The sequence below is a fragment of the Panthera pardus genome, unplaced genomic scaffold (genome assembly GCF_024362965.1).
Source record: "Panthera pardus isolate Hobbes unplaced genomic scaffold, ASM2436296v1 HiC_scaffold_25, whole genome shotgun sequence".
In the NCBI taxonomy this organism is placed as follows: domain Eukaryota; kingdom Metazoa; phylum Chordata; class Mammalia; order Carnivora; family Felidae; genus Panthera; species Panthera pardus.
The window spans coordinates 68,482,571-68,504,934 of NW_026526821.1; the positions used below are offsets into that span (position 1 = coordinate 68,482,571).

Here is a 22,364-nt window from a genome sequence, read left to right on the forward strand (position 1 = left end):
TGTGTTCTTCTCTCTCAAAAATAAATAAATAAACATAAAAAACAAAGTTGCAGATACATTCATAAAGGAAAAAAATATATAACCACCACAACCATACCAAAGTAACCTGTAAAGCCAACCTCCCATTTGCAATATTTACAGACGCAAAACATGTATTATGCTCACTTGCATGGCATGTCTTTGGAAACGTCCTTCCATTGCAGACTTTCAAATAAACCAAGCATATACTTTTCTTTTTTTTAATTTTTATGTTTGTTTATTTATTTTTGAGAGAGAGAGAGAGACAGAGAGAGCAGGGGAGGGGCAGAGAGACGGGAGGACACAGAATCTGAAGCAGGCTCCAGGCTCCGAGCTGCCAGCACAGAGCCCGACGTGGGGCTCAAACTCACCAATGAGTGAGATCATGACCTGAGCCGAGGTCAGATGTTTAATTGACTGAGCCACTCAGGTGCCACCCAAGCATTTATTTTTCTACTAGATCTTATCATTTTAGAACCTTGTCTTTCTTCCTAAAGCACTACAAAGAGTTCATGCAACATTTAGAGATCTAAAAAGAGATCTCTAAATGTTGATAAATGTTTATTTATCATTTATCTTCTGTTTAAAATGATATCGTCTATTGCAATTGAAATCTTACTGGCTATGTGGGAAACCATAAAGTCAGGAATCTAGGAAACCCTTTTTGCATGGATGCCTTCATCACTGACCTAAGCTTACTATCTCTAGCTTGAAATTTTAAAGAGTAATCAAGAACTATTCAATTTGATATTTTACAACTAGCTATCATTTCAGTCAGTACTAATCAATGGTTCATGAAGTTCCCCATAATTATTCACTGTATTTAAAACCACTCACCGAGGAAATAATAGTATTGATAACTATTTCAACAACGTGAGTAGACTGTTTACATAATTATCACTATTCAAAACTGTTTCACTCAAGGCCAAGCCCTTGTTTCTTGCCTATACCATCCATATTCTACTTTCTTTACAGTCGGTACCATTCAAAAAGAAAACAATCAAATAGAGAAAAGGAAGTAGAATCAAGCAGATTGAAAATTATTACTGGGGTAATTTACAAACACACTGAATTATACCCAAATCATTCCATCAGTAAAAGGAAACTGATTTCTTATATTTTTTCTTATTAAAAAATTATTTACTTAAAAATAGAAGATGTGAGCAGGGGATGGGCAGAAAAAGAGGGAGAGAGAATCCCAAGCAGACTCCACACTGTCAGCCTGGAACCTGATGTGGGGCTTGAAGTAATGGACCATGAGATCATGACCTGAGCTGAAATTAAGAGTCAGATGTTCAACTGACCAAGCCACCCAGGCGCCCCTTGATTTGTTTTTTTTAAGGAAAATGTTTAGCAATGAGGCTAATTTTAATAAATAAAGAGAATATGCAGGTGAGTTTTAAAGAAAAAAAAAGTTATACATATTTAAAAAAAAATTTTTTTTTGAGCAAGAGAGAAAGAGTGTGAGCAGGGGAGGGGCAGAGAGAGGGAGAGACACAGAATCTGAAGCAGGCTCCAGGCTTTCACCTCAGCACAGAGCCAGATGCAGGGCTCAAACTCATGAACCACAGATCATGACCTGAGCAGAAGTCAGACACTTAACTGACTGAACCCCCAGGCGTCCCAAAAGTTATACATGTTTTGCATTTACTTTTATTACTCACAAGGCATAAAAACTGGCTTTTAATAAATCCATATGTTTCCCTGAGAACATGTAGAACAGGAAACAACCACCTTGACTGATTTTGAGACACGCTACTTGGAACCTTGCTTGTTTCCAATACCCTTGTTGCATTAGACACCACTTCAGAGGCTGGTACTAGTGTGATGGGATGTGTCGCTGACCTGATTTGACCTGATTTTGTGTTACTTTCTATTTTGTGACTGCAAACTAGGGCTGCTGAAACAAACACAGGGGACATAGAACAGAACAACTTCTATGTATCTACTTAACCCATAGTGACCTCTCCTATCTCCAAACTACCATCAAGTATATGGCAGATGTGCAGCAAATATATTTTCATTAATTCATACTATAGGGTAAAATAGGTCAGCTTTCAGTACTTTACTTTTATATGCATTTTTGTAGACTCTTCAACTGGACTTTTAAGACAAGAAATATCTGAATTTCCTTTGAGTCAACCACCATATCTAGCAGAGTTTTGGTATAGATAAATTAATACCTATATATATCTATATATCAATTGATCTATCTATATATATATCTATATACATATATCAATAGATATCTTAACATATTTTAACTATCAGATGTACAAAAAACACTGACATAATTGCTTATATATTATAATTGCCAACATTCTGGAAGGAGATAATACACTTCTTGAAGGCTAAGAAAACTATTGGCAGACCCAAGAGTAGCTGTTTTTCCTGAAATTTCTAGTTAGTTATATGTATCCTTTAAACCTATTAGCAGCTAAATATTTACCAGTGTTTAATACAGACATACATATTCACACACACACACTACACTCAACTCTGAAAATATTGTACTTCTACTATAAACCTAATGAATAGATGATCTACTCAAGTCTACCTGTGCTAATTAAGAGAAGTCATGCTATGTACTTGAAAAAAGTGATTTTTAAGCCAATGGGAGGGTAAGTGGTCTAGAAAGCAGATCTAGTCATGCAGGGTGACCCACTGTGTAGACAGTTCACACACGAGTAATTTAGAATTGATACCTATGCAACTCCAAAATGAAGTGCTTTTAAAAAACATCAAAACTCTATGCAATATTGATCTGACAATAACATAGTCATATTTTGAAGTCATAAAGATAGTTTTAGTTTTGTACCTATGGTACATACTTTATTATATATACATAGTATTTACATATATAATCTATATTTTTGTATATATAATATTTTTTCATTAGAAGCAAATTCGCTTCACTGGACAATTGACTGGGAAGGCATGGTCTTTGAAGCTCTAGCAGAGTTTTCAGTTGGAAAAATGTGAAGAGATCACACAGGTGAAGACATTTTTCCATAGCATTAAACCCCACTTTATTACCAGTAAAGAAGTTACCAGTAAATCTAGGTTGTGAATTTATGTAATCATATTTTTGGTCAAAAGTCTGAGAATCAAGATTGTGGTATCCTACAAACCCCATTATGTTTTAATTAAAAAAGCAGTGGAAACAAAGATGGGAACATACAGATTTTAGGACTAATTTCTTTAGGAGACTGATTTCTTTTGGTTCCCTAAGATAATATTCAAGTCACTCTCATCATTATATTATAGTTGTGGGAAAATAGTAAGAAAAGTATTTGAGCCTCTCTGTTAACACAAAAAATAATTACAGGGGTGCCTGGGTGGTTCAGTCGGTTGAGCGTCTGACTCTTGATTTCCTAACAGATCATGATCCCAGGGTCATGGGGTCGAGCCCCACTCGATCAGGCTATGCACTGAGCATGGAACCTGTTAAGATTCTCTCTTTCTCCCTCTGCCCTCTCCCCAACTCACACTCTCTTTCTCTCTCAAGTAAAAAACAAACAACAAAACCCTAAAAACAACAACAAAAAACCCACTAACTTAAAAAAAATAATTACAGGGGCGCCTGGGTGGCGCAGTCGATTAAACGTCCGACTTCAGCTCAGGTCATGATCTCACAGTCTGTGAGTTTGAGCCCCACATCGGGCTCTGTGCTGACAGCTCAGAGCCTGGAGCCTGCTTTGGATTCTGTGTCTCCCTCTCTCTCTGCCCCTCCCCCGCTCACGCTCTGTTTCTCTGTCTCTGAAAAATGAATAAACCTTAAAAAATTTTTTAAATTAAAAAAAATAATTACATTGTTATTTCACATGTAGTTTCAAAAATATATACCACAACATATATGTATATATTCATAATACACACACACATATATATACAACACAAATACATACAATGGAATATTACTTGGCTATAAAAAGATTGAAACCTTGCCATTTTCAACAACATGGATAGATCTAGAGGGTATAATGCTAAGTGAAGGAAGTCAGTCTAAGAAAGACAAATACCATATAATTGTACTCATATGTGAAATGTGGAATTTAAGAAACAAAACAAATCAGGAAAGAGACAAACCAAAAACAGACTGTTAAATATAGAGAACAAACTGGTGGTTGCCAGAGGGTAAGTTGGGAGGAGGGATGTGTGGAACAGGTGAAGGGCATTAAGAGCACACCTATTTAGAGGTGCCTGGGTGGCTCAGTCGGTTGAGCGTCCAGCTCTTGATTTCAGCTCAGGTCATGATCTCATGGTTCATGAGATCGAGCCCCACATAGGGCTCTGCACTGACAGTGTGGAGTCTGCTTGGGATTCTCTCACTGCCCCTCGCAAACTCTCAAAATAAATTTTAAAAAAAGAGTACACTTATCGTGATGAGCACTGAGTAATGTTTAGAATTGGTGAATCATTATATTGTGCATCTGAAACCAATATAACACTGCATGTTAATTATACTGGAATTAAAAAAACAATTATATATATGTATGTATACACACACACACACACACACAGACATATACCACAACAATGAAAAGAAAAGCATATAACTAATTTTGGAAAATAGTTCTGAGATAGTTACTAATGTTTAATCAAGTGAATTCAAATAAAGGAAAAAAATTTGAGAAGCAAATGGAAATGTATGGTGATAACCATTCATAATTTATGACACAAAAATTGAAGATATCTCATATATTACTGTCTTCATTTGCTAAGGGAAACTAGAGATATCCATCAGTTTATACTTGTCTATGGCTTTTCCTAATTATTCTGTATACTGGAAATTGCTCTTCTACTAGATATTACTGTGTTTGGCTCCATTTTCTGTGCCAGAGTGATGAGGCAAGGGAGTCTTCAGGAGATTCAAATACCAATTGTCAAGTAAACGAAAATACAATAGCAGAAAGTAAAACCAATCTTTGCAGGTCAATATGGTAATCTTAGTAGAAGTCAAAGAAATCGAAAGCCTAAATACACACAAAAATGTATAAAGACACACCAAATTTGGTGTCATTACACTGCTGAATTTATATACAGCTTATTGTGTAGTAAAATTGAGGTCTGGAGCAAATAGCATTTGAATTCACAAGTGACAGGTAAAGCAGCAGAGAAATAAAAGACTGGAAGTAGGGAAAATGGGAAATGAAAAAGACTAAATAATAAATGGCACCACTTGGTCTAAGGACAATTAAATATCCACTAATACGGTTCACCTATGAATTTTGCTAGTGCTCATATACTGGAATTAAAAGTGACTAATTTTGCCTGGGAAAAAGTCTTGTTTCAAATGAATTATTTCCAAATGGGCAGAGTAAGCTTAGTTCTTAAAACATTTAAACTTAATATAGACAATGGCTGAAAGTCCTTGGCTACATGTTTTTTTCCCCCTCCCATTTGAAAACTACCAAGTATAAGCCAAGAGGGCTTTTCCCATCAATTAGCATTCTGCCTACTGCATCCATCATATAGTTAATTGATTGCACTTGTAGTTTATAAATGCACCCAGATGCTGTGGGATGAGCACATTCCGTAAATTAAAGGAGCATATGGAAGGCACACAGACAGTAACATTTCATCATAACTACCCAAAACATCCTTAATATGCAATGCTACATCACTAATTACTATGTAAATATGTAAGCATTTCCCTGGTTAATGTCTTGGTGAGAAATTTGCTTGGCAGTTGAGCCCAAATACTGTTTTGACCAGACATTTAATACCACTTCAGGGCTCTTCTAGTTTCATTCCACCTTGCCTGTAAGGATTACATGGTTTTTAGACTATTATGCAAACTTGATTGTGCAAATCAGTGAAAACATTTCTTCTTTAACACTGGGTCATCTTACTTAGGGAACACCAGACAACCCTCAAAATTACAAGTACCTATCCAAGATTCTGTCTGCAGGCTCTATTTCTTTCTAAAATCATTGGACAGAATTTGCCAAGTGAGGAACATTTTCTTGCTTAGTGGACTCTTTCATTAATTTTTAAGAGAAGGGCAAGGAGGAAAAGGATTGCATAAAGTATAAGAAACTGGCTCAATTCTTCGACTCTGGGGAAATTAATATAAGTGATCTGAGTAAATTATCTTGAATACCTCAAGATGTCAAAGGTAAAGTTTTCATTCTCTTATCCAGGACCTTGGTTCAAGCCAAGGTCCAAAGGGTAAGTCAAGAGAAATATGCAACATGGCAAAAGTTCACTTGGAAAATGGTAATTCTCTCCATATGCAAGGTCCACTAATCAAATGATTGAGTGAGCTGTGGGTGACCCATGGATCAAAAGATGTATATTTAAAACTTTTAAAATTTGTGTTTTATTGGTATATTTTGGCAGCATGATTTTGGTCAAGTTCATTTGCACTCAGGACTGGAAACTGTGTCCAAGTTCACCTTAAAATTTTGTAAGAATTATTAAAATTATAGAATTCAGAAGTAAATTGATTTTCACTTTTCCCCCAGCCCTTTGACCTTCCTGGGCAATGACTGCACAGTTCTCTGGGCATTTGGGTGACAGAAAGCTTGATAGAGAATTCTGAGAGATAAATTTCATTTCAGAATTTGAATTAAACATTGGTAATAAAGATCCCAAGCTTCCTAAAAAAAAAAAAATCAACAAATACTTAAATAAAACATTCAAAGTTATTCTAGAAATGAACCTCTATTTATAAGCTAGAAGTAAAATAACAGTAGAGTAGTCAGCATGGGCTCTTAATATTTTCAGAATCAAAAGCTTACTTAGGGAAAAAGTCAGCAACCCCTAGAGATGCTTGAATCATCTAAGGTGATTCATATAAGTTTAGTAGTTACTGCCACATTTTTATCTAGATACCACCAACCCAAATAATACAATAGTTTAATTTTAATTTTGCTCCTACTTTTCCTGAACACAGCAAAGAGAAAAAGGTTACAAACAACAACCAATAGACAACACATCATTTATAATCTGGTGAAGCAACTTCTATTCATAAGATTCCTTCCCTACTCGATGATTCCTTCCCTAATTTAATGAAAAATATTTGTTACAACAGACATGACATTGTATCTCATAATTAAAGGAAGATGCAATCAGGAGTTCCCTTGAAAAGAGAGGGCAGGCTTCCTTCACTATCAAGCCCGCTCTTCCCCTCCCGGCTCCCCCTTTCTGATATGCAATTCCTTCTGTTCTCCATCTGCTCCGCCCCCACCTATTGTCTGTACTCACTGCCAAGCATGCCAATCCCATCTGGCCCTACTCTTGCTTCTGCTGGCTCTAATTCCCATGGGCCCAGGAAATATATGAATGCCAGGGCTTTTTCCCTCTTCACAAGAATAAGGACTAGCCAGGAGGGTATCAAACAATTCCCCAAAGAAGTCACACACACATGAACATGCACATGATCTCTTGCATACACAAACAGCAGGTTTAGAATCATTTCATAGGCTAAAATAAAATATATATATATATACTTTTGAAATTTTTTTACCTTGATGCATTTTTAAAAATTAAAATCTTACTATCTTTGAAATAGTCAATATTTATATTTCAAAAATATAAACACTTTCATTAATCCCAGACATGCATTTTTTTCAGAAAGAAGTAACTAGTGTAAATAAATGTTACTTAAATCTTACCATCATGAAATATTTCCATTAGTTAATCAGGTTTAATCGTTGACCACTAATACATTTTCTGTTGTACCAAACATATATTTAATTCAGACATTCCAGCTTTACAAATTCTCAACGAAAACCCACTCTGCCGCAAAAAGCATGCATGGTCAGAATCTAAGCATATTTAGGCAAAAATATCACCAAGTCATTAACGATAATGAAGCAGTCTGGCAAGTATTGAAAGCAGCTTTTATTCATGCTTTTACTTGAACCAACTTAATACATATATATATATATATACACACACACACACACACACACACACACACACAATTTTTGGTTGTTTTTGCCACAAGCATGCTAAAAAACCTCTGAAGCTCACAAAAAGCAGCAAACAAAACTAGAAGCAATCATGCTCAGGGTTTAAGGACATTAAAAGATTTAAAGCATCGTTTCTATATTTCATATAGAGCGTGCATAAATTTGACATGCAATCTCCAAAAATAAATATTGTAACATAAATCTTAAAATTAGTTTATCCAAGAGAGTTTATTCTTATTTTCATTATTATTGTTCTTAGCCTTCTGGTATCTTAAACCCTGCATGCTGCAGTTCTAAGCTGTGCTGAGCACCGGCTGTGAGAGAAGAAGCTACCTGCGAGTTTTCACAGTGCCATCTCATATCCATGTCTGTCTGGCTACCCTGCGTGCTTAGAGCTTTTTTCTTAATTCTTAATGGAAATCCTAGGAAATTTAGTCCATCCTCTGAAATCAATACTGGTGACAGGAGAGCTCCCTGACTCAGTGGGAGATCAAGATGATAAATTGCCTGCGCATCAGCCTGGCCTATCAGTGCCCTGCACACAGATGGGCGAGAAAAGACACAGAAAATGCTCTTATCAGTCACGTGTCACCGAGGAACCAATGGCTGACGCCCTACTGCAGGAAGGGATGCTGCAGTTCCGTCTGCAGTTGACGAGGCTGTTGGTACACAGCCCAGCCCGCGCCCTGCTCAAAAAGTAAGCATCGCTGCTATTGTTGAATTTACTCCCTGGCTGTGACTGCATAGAAGAACGGACATCCCTCTAAATGCGACCCAAATAAAGACCTTTTTTTCATGCGCAGAGAATTTTCTCTATATTGCTTTCTAATCCAATGCGATCGCAAAACAGAAGGGAAACTTTTTTTTAACATCCCAACCCTTAAACTCTTATGTGCTTCCCTTCAGATGATTATCATGTTTTCACCTAATATTAAATTAGAAGCTTAAACTGTGCAATTAGCATGCAACCCTCCTAACAGGATCGCCGCAAAGCTTTATAATTGTAATTATAATTTTATTCCCAAGTTAATGAATGACTTTTTTCTTGAATGCCAAGTTTATAATGAGTATTTTTATGGGATGATTTTGTAAAGGCAATTATGCAACAATCAGAAGTACCTTATTATGCTTTTCTGCCAATTAGAACTGTTCCTCTTTAAAGACGATTTAAATCCCAATAAATATGCCATTTTATCAATCATTAAAAATAAAACCAACAACAACAACAAAAACCCACCACCAAATGTACATTTCATTTCCTAAAGCCAGAAGAACAAATGTGTTATCCAGTGATGGAAATATGGACTCATTTTTTTGGTCTTTCCTCTGAAATTTAAAATAATTCTTTGGTAAGCAAAGGATCCACACATCTGGAATACCATATGGAACTATATACCCCAATACATCTGCTTCCAGTGATCATTGTGCAATAACAGATATGTTGCACAGTTCTTCAAGGTAACTGAGATGATTGTATCCAGTTTGACAGGTAAGGTTACAAGTGATGAGACCACAGTATTTTTCAAATGGCAATATCATGGAGATTAAAAAGAACAAGAAAAAAAAAAAAAAACTCAAAAGAAACAATGAAGAATCTTCAGGAATAATAGAAAGAGTACCCAGGGCACTTCTCTTTATTGTTCCTCATTGCCCAGTTTTAATTATATCCATACATTTTCAAGGATTAATTCCTTTAGAGTGACCCAACACTACTGAAAAAAAATCTGAGAATAAATACTGATAGATGTGCCATCATAAGTAAATTGTCACTGAGCTTTAGAATGCTGAAATTCCAAAACTCATTTTGTCTTGGGAGCTATTTTTTAAACACATTCTTGAAACACTGAACCCTGCCAAGTTTTCTGCAAATATCTATCCACCCTTATTCAATATTGACTATCAGGAAATAATAAAGCATTTTTCAAATTTGTTAAAATGCATATTGTTTTGTGCTCATTCTATTTGGCCTACTTATTCAATAATAACATAATCCTCAATAATCAAACTTTATTTTTTAAAGGAAAAAAAAAAATAAGGCCCAGAACACTTCTCATCAAAAAGAAAACTACAGTAATAAAGCATCATCAAACCTACTCATTGCAGTATTGCAATAGCCAAAAGTAGAAACTATCTAGTCATCAATAATAGACTGATTAGATAGATTATGGTAGAGTCTTACAGTAGAGATACTCTGCAGCTGTAAAATATAATGTGGCAAATTCAAATGTACTTATATGAAGACATCTCTAAGATGTAATGTTATTTAAACAAAAATCAAAGGTGCAATTTTTTAAATTGTTTAAAGTTTATATACACGCATACACACACATTTACACACATGAAATATAGTTGCATATGCAGAGGAAATTTCCAAAAAGACCTAAAATATCAGTTAATAGTGGTTAAATCTGAGGAGCAGAGCTGGGTTCAAAGGTGAGACCGAGGCATAGGTACCGTTTTATATGCTTTTCATCCAATTTATGTATTACTTTTCTAATTCAAAATTAATTAATTAAAATGATGGCATCTACATTCATTTAGGCTTAGAAGAATGTGGCTCGTAGATATTTGAGCAAAAGTGTTAAGGGGAAAGGAGAGGAGAGAGAAGGGAGTGTGGCTTGCTTTTTTCATGTTAAGAAAATAGGGTAGGTGTGGGCAAGAAGGGAGCTGCCAGAGACAGGTTCTAGCAATCTTAGCTGAAGTCCTCCCCAAACCATATTAAACTTTCAGTTCTTTCATCTCTTAATGCCTATAACAATACAAACTTACAGGCGCTAAGAGCTTTACAATATGCAGTGACAATTCACCTAAATTATCTCTGATTCTTAGAGAACATGAAGGACTGAGAAGTAAATGATTTGGCTAATTAGCAGAACTTGGGCAAATTAACCCCTCCAAGCCTTAGTTTTCTCAGCAGGATGCAATTAGCAAGAAGTGGCAGAGCTAACCATGAATTTTAATGTAGGATATTGTTTACTGCTGCTTTAGAGGCAAAGTAATGTGTTGTTTTTTTGTTTCATTGTTTTTTGTTTGTTTGTTTGTTTGTTTGTTTGTTTGTTTTACCAATAGTGGTGTAGGGCTAAAGACAAAACAAAATCCATTTTCTTGTGCTTCCTACTTGGCCCAAGCTTCTTTTATCCAAGAGACAGAACTCGGCTTATAGATTCCACTGTTCACTCTTTTGTGGCTGTTGTTCAGATTCCTAGTACTTTAAGAGATATAAACATTAAAAAATATTGAATTGGCTAAATTCAGTCAAAGGCTTATAATTTGCATTATTAAAGGATTTTTGTGTTCTACACAAAGTTACACTAAAACAGTAGCTTATGAGGTGGGGGGCAATTTGGTCCACAAGGAGACATCTGACCGTGTTTGGAAATATTTCTAGTTGTCACAGCTGGGGCAGTGCTACAAGCATCTAGAGTGGGTGGTGGCAAAGATGCTGATAAGCACCCTCCAATGCACAGCCCCTACAACAAAGATTTATCTGTCTCTAAATGTCAATAGTGAGACTGATAAACTGTGTTCTAAATATTAGGCTTTTCTACCTTATTTACAAAGAGGTTTAAAACAAAAAGTATTCTTTACTGTGAGGTGTATATTATAAAGTGGTGAGGAAGAAAGTTTAGGTGGAGAAGAGAGAACTGAGGGCCAAGCCCTGGATCCCTCCATAGTTAAGAAGTCATGAGGAAGAAGAAACAGGAACCGGGAAAAGGAGGTAAGAGAAAAACTCCTAGGGTGGTGACCCGGAAGCCTGTTGGCAACAAATGTGTTGGCAAAACATTAGGATCTTTTTCAAATGCTGTTGATGGGTTTTATATTCCACTTTTCATAGTTTTGTTTTTAATTTAAACAAAGGGTCTGAGAAATTAATCCCAATGAACTAAACAATACAAAAGACTTGAGGTCCTTACTCCTCCTCAAGTTTGGATCTTTACAGGTATGGCCATAAAAGGTAGTATTTACAGGGATCCCAAGAGGGCTATTTGGAGACTATGTGAAGGGGAAGGGGTTTTCCTGACCCTCAAGTTATACTTCTTAGGCTATTTACCATTGTCGCCTACTTTATAGTCCACGAAGGTGTACGTGTGAACAAGCAAGTGGACAAATTGCTATCTCAGACCATCCCACATCACAGTTCACAGACAAGGCCGAGCTACACTGCATCCTCTAGAAACACTGCAGCCCTGGTCTCCAGGCCCCACCTGGTCATTTCCACCCACAGACAAGGTTTCTGGGAACAGAGTTCTCAGGACAGCTTCAGGCACTTTCTCTGTGACTCCTGTCATGCTGATTTCCACACTTGGCCAAGCCTGTGGCATTCGGGGTCAGGGCAGCAGAGCTGAGACACAAAGCCACCTGGATGACTAGGACATTGGAGCAGTTTTAGGTCAAATTAATGCTCCTTTTGCCCAGAAAATATTGTGAGAAAGCAGATGAGAGAGAGAGAGAGAGACAGAGACAGACAGACAGACAGAGGAGGGAGGGAGAAAAGAGATAAGTAAAAAAGAGCCACAGATCTACAGATACCATCACGTACTGTGTGGTGTAAGAGAACACCGCATGTCATAAATCTCTTTAGCTAGATTTTTACAACTTTATAGTTTGCATAGACAAACTCCTTCATTTTACAGATGAAGGATTTTGATGCAGAGAGGTCAAATAACTTGGCTTGAATTAAGTGACAGTAGAATTCTTCCCAGTCTAGTCAGTGAGTGAACATGACACTGGCAAGTTTCAAGATGCTTTCAAAAATCACCATAATTATCAACCAGAGTAAGACTTAGAGGAAAGGAAAAATGATGTCAAGTAAGAGACAAGGATGGCTTCAAAGACTCCTCCCAGCTCACCCCATGATCCTAGATTATGGCATTGAAAGCTTGGGTTATCCAAGAAAGAGTATGATCCTCCCATGAGCATTTCTAGGATATGAAACACAAAAGGAGAAACTTTGAGTCTCCTCCTTCAGAAGATTTATGTGTGACTGCTGAAGGCTTTTTTTTTTTTTAATCAAATTCTCTTGTCTGTATTTGCACCACAGTTATGATGAATGGGAAGTAGGATGCCTGGCTGACTTTTAAAAGACATATGTCAGGAAGTAAGCTAGTTGTGAGAGAATATATGTGAGGAAACTTCTGGACCATTTACATTTTTTAAGAAAAGGGAACAGATAGAAATGGTAGAAAATCATAGTGGATTATTTTAGTTTAAAATTTTTATTGTTTTTGCTTTTTCTCCTTATAAATGGCAGTCCTAGTTTCAGGCCATAGAGCACCACTCAACTTCCGTTCACTATAACTTTAATATGTGCAGGTACACATCAAAGGTAGGAAGCGAATTAATGTCAAAATAAGTAAAATTTCATATATTCTACATCTTATTTTTTTCTGCTACTCTGTTCTTGTGGGGTTTTTTTCTTCTACACTGGTTATTTCTCTAGGTACGTTTGCTTTTTAAAAAGTAAAAACACAAAAACCAATGCCTCATGTAATCTTTTTGATAACACTGTACTCTAAAATTTATTATACTAATGTTAAAAATAAAAGAAATTGAGACTCAGAAGGATTAAATGACATCTAGACCCATGAAACTAGCAACTGAAAGTCTACTGACTACATATCAAATGTTCTTTCCAAATCAGAAGTAACCTTGGTGCTACAGAGTAGTTGTTCGGTATGTTTACTCTGCATAAGAACCAACAAGGAAACATGCTAAATATCCAGGTTTCTGGGCCCTTCCCCAGAGAGTAATTCTGTCTTGGACTTAGATGGGTCCTGAAAGTCTGCACTGTAAATAAGCATCCCACCTCCATAATATAAGAACCTCAAGATCATTTTGGAGTACAAATTGAGAATTCTTCTTCCAGAAAAGTCATGTCAACAGAATTTCTAATGAATGGAAATAGGAAGCTTTTTTTTTAAGGCGTAAAAAAAAAAAAAAAAAGTATTACGAGTAATATTCAACAAGTGAGACATTGGAACAGAGAGAAGCACCACAGCAGACAACAAAAAAAATACAGATACTTTAGAGACATCCAGTAAGAGACAGTTTCCCAGATTGGACTTTACAATGTAAAGATATTTTAGTTGAAAATATTTTGGAGTGAGAAAGATTAATGTGCATAGAAGAAATATGCAATTAGTAACATTTTGGAGAATAGAATGACCCTTTTACAATCAGAATTATTTAAGGCACTTGGCTGTTTTGGTCCCTACCACATTGCAGCAATTAGAAACCATGAACGTGCAGCTATCCAAGCAGACTCCTTTTACATATCCTAAGAATTCATTTGTATTGAGAGAGTTTCCTTAGGATGGCTCTCTAGACTTCTAGAGACCTATCTAGAGACCTCTAGACCTTTTCTATAAGAGATCAGAATCCACTAAAATCATAGCAAAGTTTCCCCAATTGTTTAAGACAATAAATCCACCCAGAAAGAAATCCCAGCCCATTTCATGCACAACAATGATTCACGAAGATGAAGCGAGCGCACACTGTACAGAAATTTTCTCTTACTGTTTTTCTCCCAGCTGGCTTCTAGGTTGGCCAGTTTAAGGTCAAAGGGTAATAATGCTCAAGCATACTCTTTTCAGATTTATCTCATTGGGATTTATACTGCTAGTCCCTAACTCCTCGTTTTAAAGATTTTTCTGAAATTTTTGACATGCTATACATTTTAAAAATTTTTGATAGAAGAATGACTAATTGTTCATTTTGATCCAAACTCAAGTGCTGAAGGACATTGCTGAAGGACAATGTTAAAAAGGAACTGATTCTTTAAGGATACTGTGAGTAGGGCAATGCCTTTTACCAAACAGCCATCAGTGACCAAATATTTTTGGCAGCTGATTGATGAAAAGCATTAAGCAAAAAAGCCACACTCAGTCCATGGTCAAGTCTGCTAAGAGGCAGGAAGTATAAGGAAAGAAGGAAGGAAGGAAAGGAAAGGAGGAAGGAAGGAAGAAAAAAAAAGGACTAGAGAAAAAAAGAACACAAAACCTTTTAAGTAGTTGAGGTACTTTAATGGACTGTGAGAAACTTTTGCTTTTTAGTGAACACAGCTTATCAGATATTATCAAATGTAAGTCTCTTTTATCCCTGCTCATCCACTCCTTGATTATGGACCATACGATGATATCTTAAGCACCAAGAATGACTTAGAAGAGATATCTATATGGGGCACCTGGGTGGCTCAGTGGGTCAGGCATCCAACTTCAGCCAGGTCATGATCCTGCACTTAGTGGTTTCGAGCCCCATGTCAGGCTCTGTGCTGAGAGCTCAGAGCTCGGAGCTCGGAGCCTGGAGCCTGCTTCAGATTCTGTGTCTTCCTCTCTCTCTGTTCCTCCCCTGCTTGCACTCTATTTCTCAGAGGTCTCCCATAAATAAATAATATTAAAAAAAAGAATTTTAGAAGAGATATCTACAAGAAGCTTACAAATGACTCCATAATCCTATGCATGCACAGAAGCACATGGACCAAAAAAACCAAAAACAAACAAACAAACAAAAAAAAACACACATTTTTACTGATCAAGAGTGAATAAGTAGGATCACTGGGTGGCTTAATTGGTTGAGTGTCCAACTCTTGATTTTAGCTAAGGTCATGATCTCACAGTTGGCAAGTTCAAGCCCTTCCTCAGGCTTGATGCTGACAGTAAGGAGCCTGGTTGGGATTCATTTTCTCTCTCTCTCTCTCTCTCAAAATAAATAAACACACATTTTTAAAAAAAGAATGAATATTTTTCATTAAGAAAATTGTGAAACCTAAGCTGGAAACAAAGCTCATCTTGGATTGAACATAACATTATTAGGAAATCAGTGAACAGAGAAATTCTCAACTGGTCACTCATATAAATATAATGTTACACAATAACATTCTGGTAGGCAGATGCAATTATTTCACGTAGATTCAATATTTTGTAGCAATGGTTTCCAAATATAAGATGCCTAAAAATTAGAGTGCTAGTTAAAAATGCTAATTTTCTGGACCCACCCTGATCTACTTAATTATAATTTCTAGTGATGAGAGTGAAAAACTGCATGCTTATCATGTGCTTCAAGTGATTTTGAGTCAGGCTGTTTTAGATCTTACTTTGAGAAACAGACTTATGTGGATCCACCCCTGCCCACTATGACACCTCCTTGGACATACTGAATTCTCCAATTCAACTCCTAAAGCACAACGTCTTTCATTTTGAGGGACAGAAGTCTGAAAAATGTAGAGAGAGATTAGGAATGATGGGATGGAGAGATTCTGAAAAGGTCCCTTTGGAAGATGCTGCATTCAACTTGGGTCTTGAAAATGGTAGAGTTAATTATTTTAGCAAAGGCATGGAAATATAAAAGTGCTTTTCTTTAAAATAAAAATATATACATATAAATAATAAGCTCCTTTACCTTTTCAAGTGGAGAACTGAGCAATGCTTTTAGCACATGGGAAACAGTCAATGACCATGAGTTGAATTAGTAAATGATAGGACCACAACAAAGTAAATCTATTAAAAAACATCAATTCACAAAGCACCACCTTCACAAAACTTTTTGTTGTTAATGCTGTTGTTATTGTTTTGATTTCATGTCACATTCTATTCCATTTCTTATCTGTACACACACATAATTTTAAATGGATATAATAAAGATACAATTTAGTGTTTCATAATTTAATATGATGGCCTATACATTTTCCACTTTGACTTAGGATATTATCATTCTAACAATAACAGAATAGTCAGAATGGTACATTATAATTACATGACTATTCTGTAGTTTTTGGATAATGGATCCATCTCAATTTTATATTTCTGCTATTGTAAATAACACTTTTCTTTCTTTGTATTTTTTTATAAGATAAATTCCCATAAGTGGGATTATTGGTCTAAAGACATAAGTGTTTTTATAGATCTTGAAACAGTCTGCCAAAGTACTTTTCAAAAGACTTGTTCTAATTTTCACATTGTCTCCAGCATGCTATGTTCTATTACATCTTCACTGGTGTGAACATGTTGTTTTTTCTATCTAGAGGTGCCCTTTTCCCATTAAAAAAAAAAAATTCTGGTAAACTCCTACACATTGTTTTGTACCAAGCTCAAATGCTACTCTTTCTTGCAGACTTCCCAAAGCCCCTAGGCAGAGTTAGTCATTATTTCCACTGTGTTCCCATAGTACTTTGTAATAATACCAAGTTTAGCACTTATCAAATGATTTTATGTTTGTTGTAGTTTGGATATATATATTTTTTTCTTCTTCTTAGATTATTAGTAACACCATGGTTGAGCTTCTGTCCATTTCATCATTGGAATCTTAACCTCTAGCACAGGGCTGGGCATCTATTACACATTCAATAAATGCTTGTTAAGTAAATGAGGAATGAATGAATGAATGAATGAATGAATAGGTCAATGTGATACACAAACCCAAGCCTCTTCCTGTATCTCTAGGTAAAAAGGCCTTCTTTCACTAACTCTGTTATAAACCACCCACTCCTAAGAGCATTTGTATTACTGTAGGTCTGTTTTGTAATATTTAGAATTTTTTTTATATTTAACTATTTTGTAGGTCTATAGTTTTATATTTTTACTGATCTACTTCTGGGTCCTTGCTGCCATGATGCTGTGAATTAACTCATTTTATCCTTACCAAAACCTGGCAAGAAATACAAGCAAAGGAAGTATATCATAATTAAAACTTGAAAAATAAGAAATCTAAAGCATAGAAACGTTTCTAGCAAGTGGAAACACCACAGTCAGTACCCACATATTTTGAGTCACATTTTAGCCCTCATTCTAATGAAATCATTAGACCTTGCTGAATTTTGTTACTTAATCAAACTGAGAAAACGAGCATTTAAATTTTTTTTTTAACGTTTATTTATTTTTGAGACAGAGAGAGACAGAGCATGAACAGGGGAGGGGCAGAAAGAGAGGGAGACACAGAATCGGAAGCAGGCTCCAGGCTCTGAGCTGTCAGCACAGAGCACAATGCGGGGCTTGAACTCACAGACGGTGAGATCATGACCTGAGCCGAAGTTGGACGCTTAACCGACCAAGCCACCCAGGCGCCCCAGAAAATGAGCATTTAAATAAACAGTATAAACCAGACTGGTGATTTTAAAACAAACAACTTTGCTGGCAAAAGAAACATTTTTTTCTGAAAGAATGCTTATGAATAATTAAATATGAAAAATAAATAATATCTGAAGACTCTTATTGAAATTAGCGGCAGATGGAGGGGGCTGCTGTTTTCCTTCCTACCTGGTAGCTCTTGGCAGTTTCTAGAACTTATACCCAGGAAAGTGAAATAATGGCCCATTCACTCACTAACCATTCAATCAGTCAACTAATAAATATTACACTCTAATTAGGTAAAAAAAAAACTGTGGGAAATACAGAAGAAAAAAAAAGAGCCCATCACCAAGAACACACACACAGACACAGACACACGCGCGCACACACACACACACACACACACACACACACACACACTTACTCTAACACAGTATCTTGGCACAGAATGCCAAAGCCGAATAGCACAGAAACTATATTACATAGTAAACATTCTGAAAGTTCAGGGACAAAGGATGACTTCAGGGTCCATATGCTGTACTGAGTTCCACATGGCCACCTAAGGAACGAAGTGAGGGGATATGGACTTTGTTTCTTAATCTGTGATTTTGTACAAGCCACTTAATCTGCCTATGCTGCAGTGTCCTTGCCTATGAAATAAAGGGAATGAATCCCTTTGGCCAATCAAATGCATGTAATATGTGGCCACATGGAAGATAGTATCTTAGTGGTAAAAGCATAGACACTGAAATCAGACAGATCTGGTTTCATGACCTAACTTCGGGGCTTAGATCACTTAGTTAGCTCAACCTCTCTAAGTCCCAGCTTCTTTAGCCATAAAATGAGAAAATGGCAATACACAGCTTTTGAGACTTCCCGTAAGGTAAGTGAGAGAATATGTAACACTTAGGAAAACTGGCATATATTCAGTGGTCAATAAATAGTAGCAATCATCATTAACTAGTAACATGAAGAAGTTGCTGCTAGGCACTGCATCGACTATTTCAAATCTGATTTTTGACACGGCTCACTCACTATGGAAACAATTAGTGTTCTGTATTTAATAAAGGCCAAAAGTTCTGGCAAGGTATATATTATTTTTAGAATTTTTCAAATTATGTACAGATTCATGCAAAGCCTGGGAAAGATGCTACATTTTGTTCTATAGTGTACTAGATTTTGCCCATTCTGGACAATGCTAGGCTTTATTTCAATTGTCAATTATATGTGGACTCCAGTTTGATCAGTCAAAACCAATGGAATCATTGGTGTGAGCTGCATTTCGTCACTTCCATAAATGTGACACTAACTGCCTTAGAGATCCTCAACTTCATGTCCACGCTGACAAGCATGACGAATGGAATTCACAGGTATGACACACGCCCAGGCATATACCCAGCAGGCTGGCTTTGGCCTTATTCTTTCTCGTTTCCTAAAGAGGCAAGTGAGTGAGGGTATTGTTACCTCAGAGAATCTCGAATCTACTCTGCTTATTATTTAAAACAAAATATTCACACTCACTTTAGAAGTTAAATCATGATTATTAATAGATTGCTTAAAACATAGCTAAAGCAGACAGAATCATCCTATGGCATGACCTAAGGAAGTGTACTTGATATTAGAAAATCCAAAACCCATTCACTTTGTGAAGAAAACATATTAGGTTCTAGAGACCACTACCATGAAAGAATAAAAAGACCTAGTATCATGAATTATGGACAGTTTGAAAATATGTCTGCTTAATAATATGTTAATTGGACCTAAATAAAGTGATACATTTTCTAGAACCCCAGAAGACACACAGCACATATGGTCATGATAAGTAATCTGGCCTTTCTCTAAAATGGCATTTCTTATACTTTTTAGCCTCAGGAACTTTTTCCACATTTAAAAATCATTAAAGACTCCAAAAATCTTCTGTGTATATAGATTATATCTATGAATATTTGCTTGATTACAAATTGAAAGTAAAAAAAGTTTAAATATTAATTAACTCATTAAAAAAATTTCTTTAACATTTATTTTTGAGACAGAGAGAGACAGAGCATGAAAGGGGGAGGGTCAGAGAGAGGGAGACACAGAATCCGAAACAGGCTCCAGGCTCTGAGCTGTCAGCACAGAGCCCGACGCGGGGCTCGAACTCACGGACCGCGAGATCGTGACCTGAGCCGAAGTCGGACGCTCAACCTACTGAGCCACCCAGGCGCCCCATTTAACTCATTTTAAAATAACAAAAATAGGGCCACCTGGGTGGCTCACTCAGTTAAGCAACTCTTGATTTTGGCTCAGGTCATGATCTCACGGCTTGTGGGTTTGAGTCCTGTATTGGGCTCTGCACTGACAGTTCAGAGCCTGCTTGGAGTTTTCTCTCCCTCTCTCTCTGCTTCTCCCTGCTCATGCTTGCTCTTTCTCTCAAAAATAAATTAATTAAAAAAAATAAAATAACAAAAACAGGGGTGCCTGGGTGGCTCAGTCGGTTGAGTTTCCGATTCTTGATTTCATCACAGGTCATGAATCACATTTCATCACTCAGTCATGGGACTGAGTCCCAGGTTGGACTTTGTACTGAGCATAGAGTCTGCTTAAGATTCTCTCTTTATCTCCCTCTGCCTTTCCCACTGCTTGTGCTTTGTCTCTCTCCAAAATAAAAAAAAATAATAATAATAAAAATAAATCCATCACATGTTAATATAAATAACATACATCTAAAAAATGACTATTTAGAAGTTCCTGGGTGGCTCAGTCAGGTAAACAGCCAACTCGTGATTTTGCCTTAGGTCATAATCTCACAGGTTGTGAGATCAAGCCCCACACCAGGCTCTACACTGACAGTGCAGAACCTGCTCGGCATTCTCTCTCTCTCCCTCTCTCTCTCTGCCCCTCCCCTGCTTGGGCTCTCTCTCTCTCTCTCAAAATAATTTAACATTTAAAGAAATGACTGTTTAAAAAAATTTGAAAAGTGTAGCATTGTTTCACATTTTTACAAATCTTTTAAATATCTGGCTTAATGGAAGACATCTGGGTGCAAATATCTTTCTACATTTAATGACTTTAAAATATGTCCTGTGGTAACATTCATACAGTTTGTCAAATTATGAGCCCATTATGTAAAATAGTAGCTACTTTGATTTGTGTTTATTCCAGATGCAACAAACGTGTTTTCCTGGGCAGCACCTGTGCTTTTAAAAGAGAAGTATGACATAAGAAGCTAGAAATCTAGAGAAATTATTATTAAATTTCTTTTCCCTGTAAAAATTGTCCTAACACATCAGGCAGACAATATTTCACGGTTTAACCAATTTGTATATTTAGTTGTAGTTTCATAATTATAAAAAAATTCAAAGCAAATAGCATGGAAAAAAAATGTCAGTTTGTTGATTAAAAGCTAGAGTTTCACACCTGTATGAATGAAAAGAAAAAATAAGCAACAAATATCATTATTATTTTTATTTGTTCTTCTCCAAAATCGGGTCCTTTGAGAGACACCCACATAGTAACTCAGAAATGAAACAGTTACATGTTTATCCCTGCTGAATTATTGCAGAGTGGGATGGTTGGCAAAATATATATTAAAAAATGAAACAGTCCTCTTAAATTAAATACTCTATTACATAATAAATAATTTCTTTGATTCTTACAAAATCATTCTATTATCTCCAAATCTGGGGAAACCCAAGGAGAGAGGCTTAGTGCCTGCCATTGCCTTAGTAATCAGATAACTGTTTTGACTATTCTATAATAAAAGCAGCACATCCTTGAAAAAAAAAAAAAGGCTCTTTTCTCCTAAAATCTGGGTAGATAAAATAGTTGCTGGGATTAGGAAATAAAAAGAGGATTCATCCTTCTGCGTTGACTTTTCCTTTGTCCTAAGTCTTGGACAGGAAATATGCTAGTTGTCTTTTACTTTCAGAGAGTTCTGCATTATTTAAACTCATGGGTGAACCATAAAGCATGAAGCCTCAATGTTTAGTGGCTCAGCAAATAGAGTTCTCTCCATTATTTTACCCTTAACTAATTTTGTTCTTAGCCCACTTAGGTAGAAAAAGAACTCCAAAGCCTGCCTATCATACCTATTCAACACTTAAAATTGTGTTGAAGTGTCATCACACAAGTAAATTTGGGAAGCAAGGAATAGGGGGAGATTTATGGATGATTAATATTTGAACTTTAAAACATAAATGTCTGAAATTCTAGTTAATTGACAAATGTTAGTTGATGTAATTATGTGTCATTACAACAGTTAACAACAATAACAAAAATGCCAATTACACTAAATTGCAAATGCTGAAACCAAACATACGAAAGATTAATTTAAAAAGCAAAACTGGCATCAACTGAAAACTATCCAACAGAAGTCATGTAG

General features: G+C 36.2%; 1 protein-coding gene across 26 annotated transcripts in view; it reads right to left on the reverse strand.

The window, feature by feature from the left end:
- The window catches only part of NRXN1 (neurexin 1), a 1,129,526-nt gene that overhangs the window by 46,543 nt on the left and 1,060,619 nt on the right, over nucleotides 1-22,364 (reverse strand). Inside the window, exon 1 of one of the 26 annotated variants that reach the window (XM_019419905.2) lies at nucleotides 8,274-8,450. The exons of the other annotated variants lie outside the window; for them this stretch is intronic. Coding sequence (XP_019275450.1) covers nucleotides 8,274-8,306 — 33 coding nt within the window. The 5' untranslated portion in view covers nucleotides 8,307-8,450. Of the gene's footprint in view, nucleotides 1-8,273; nucleotides 8,451-22,364 lie in introns of those variants that run through there. 26 annotated transcript variants of the gene reach the window in all.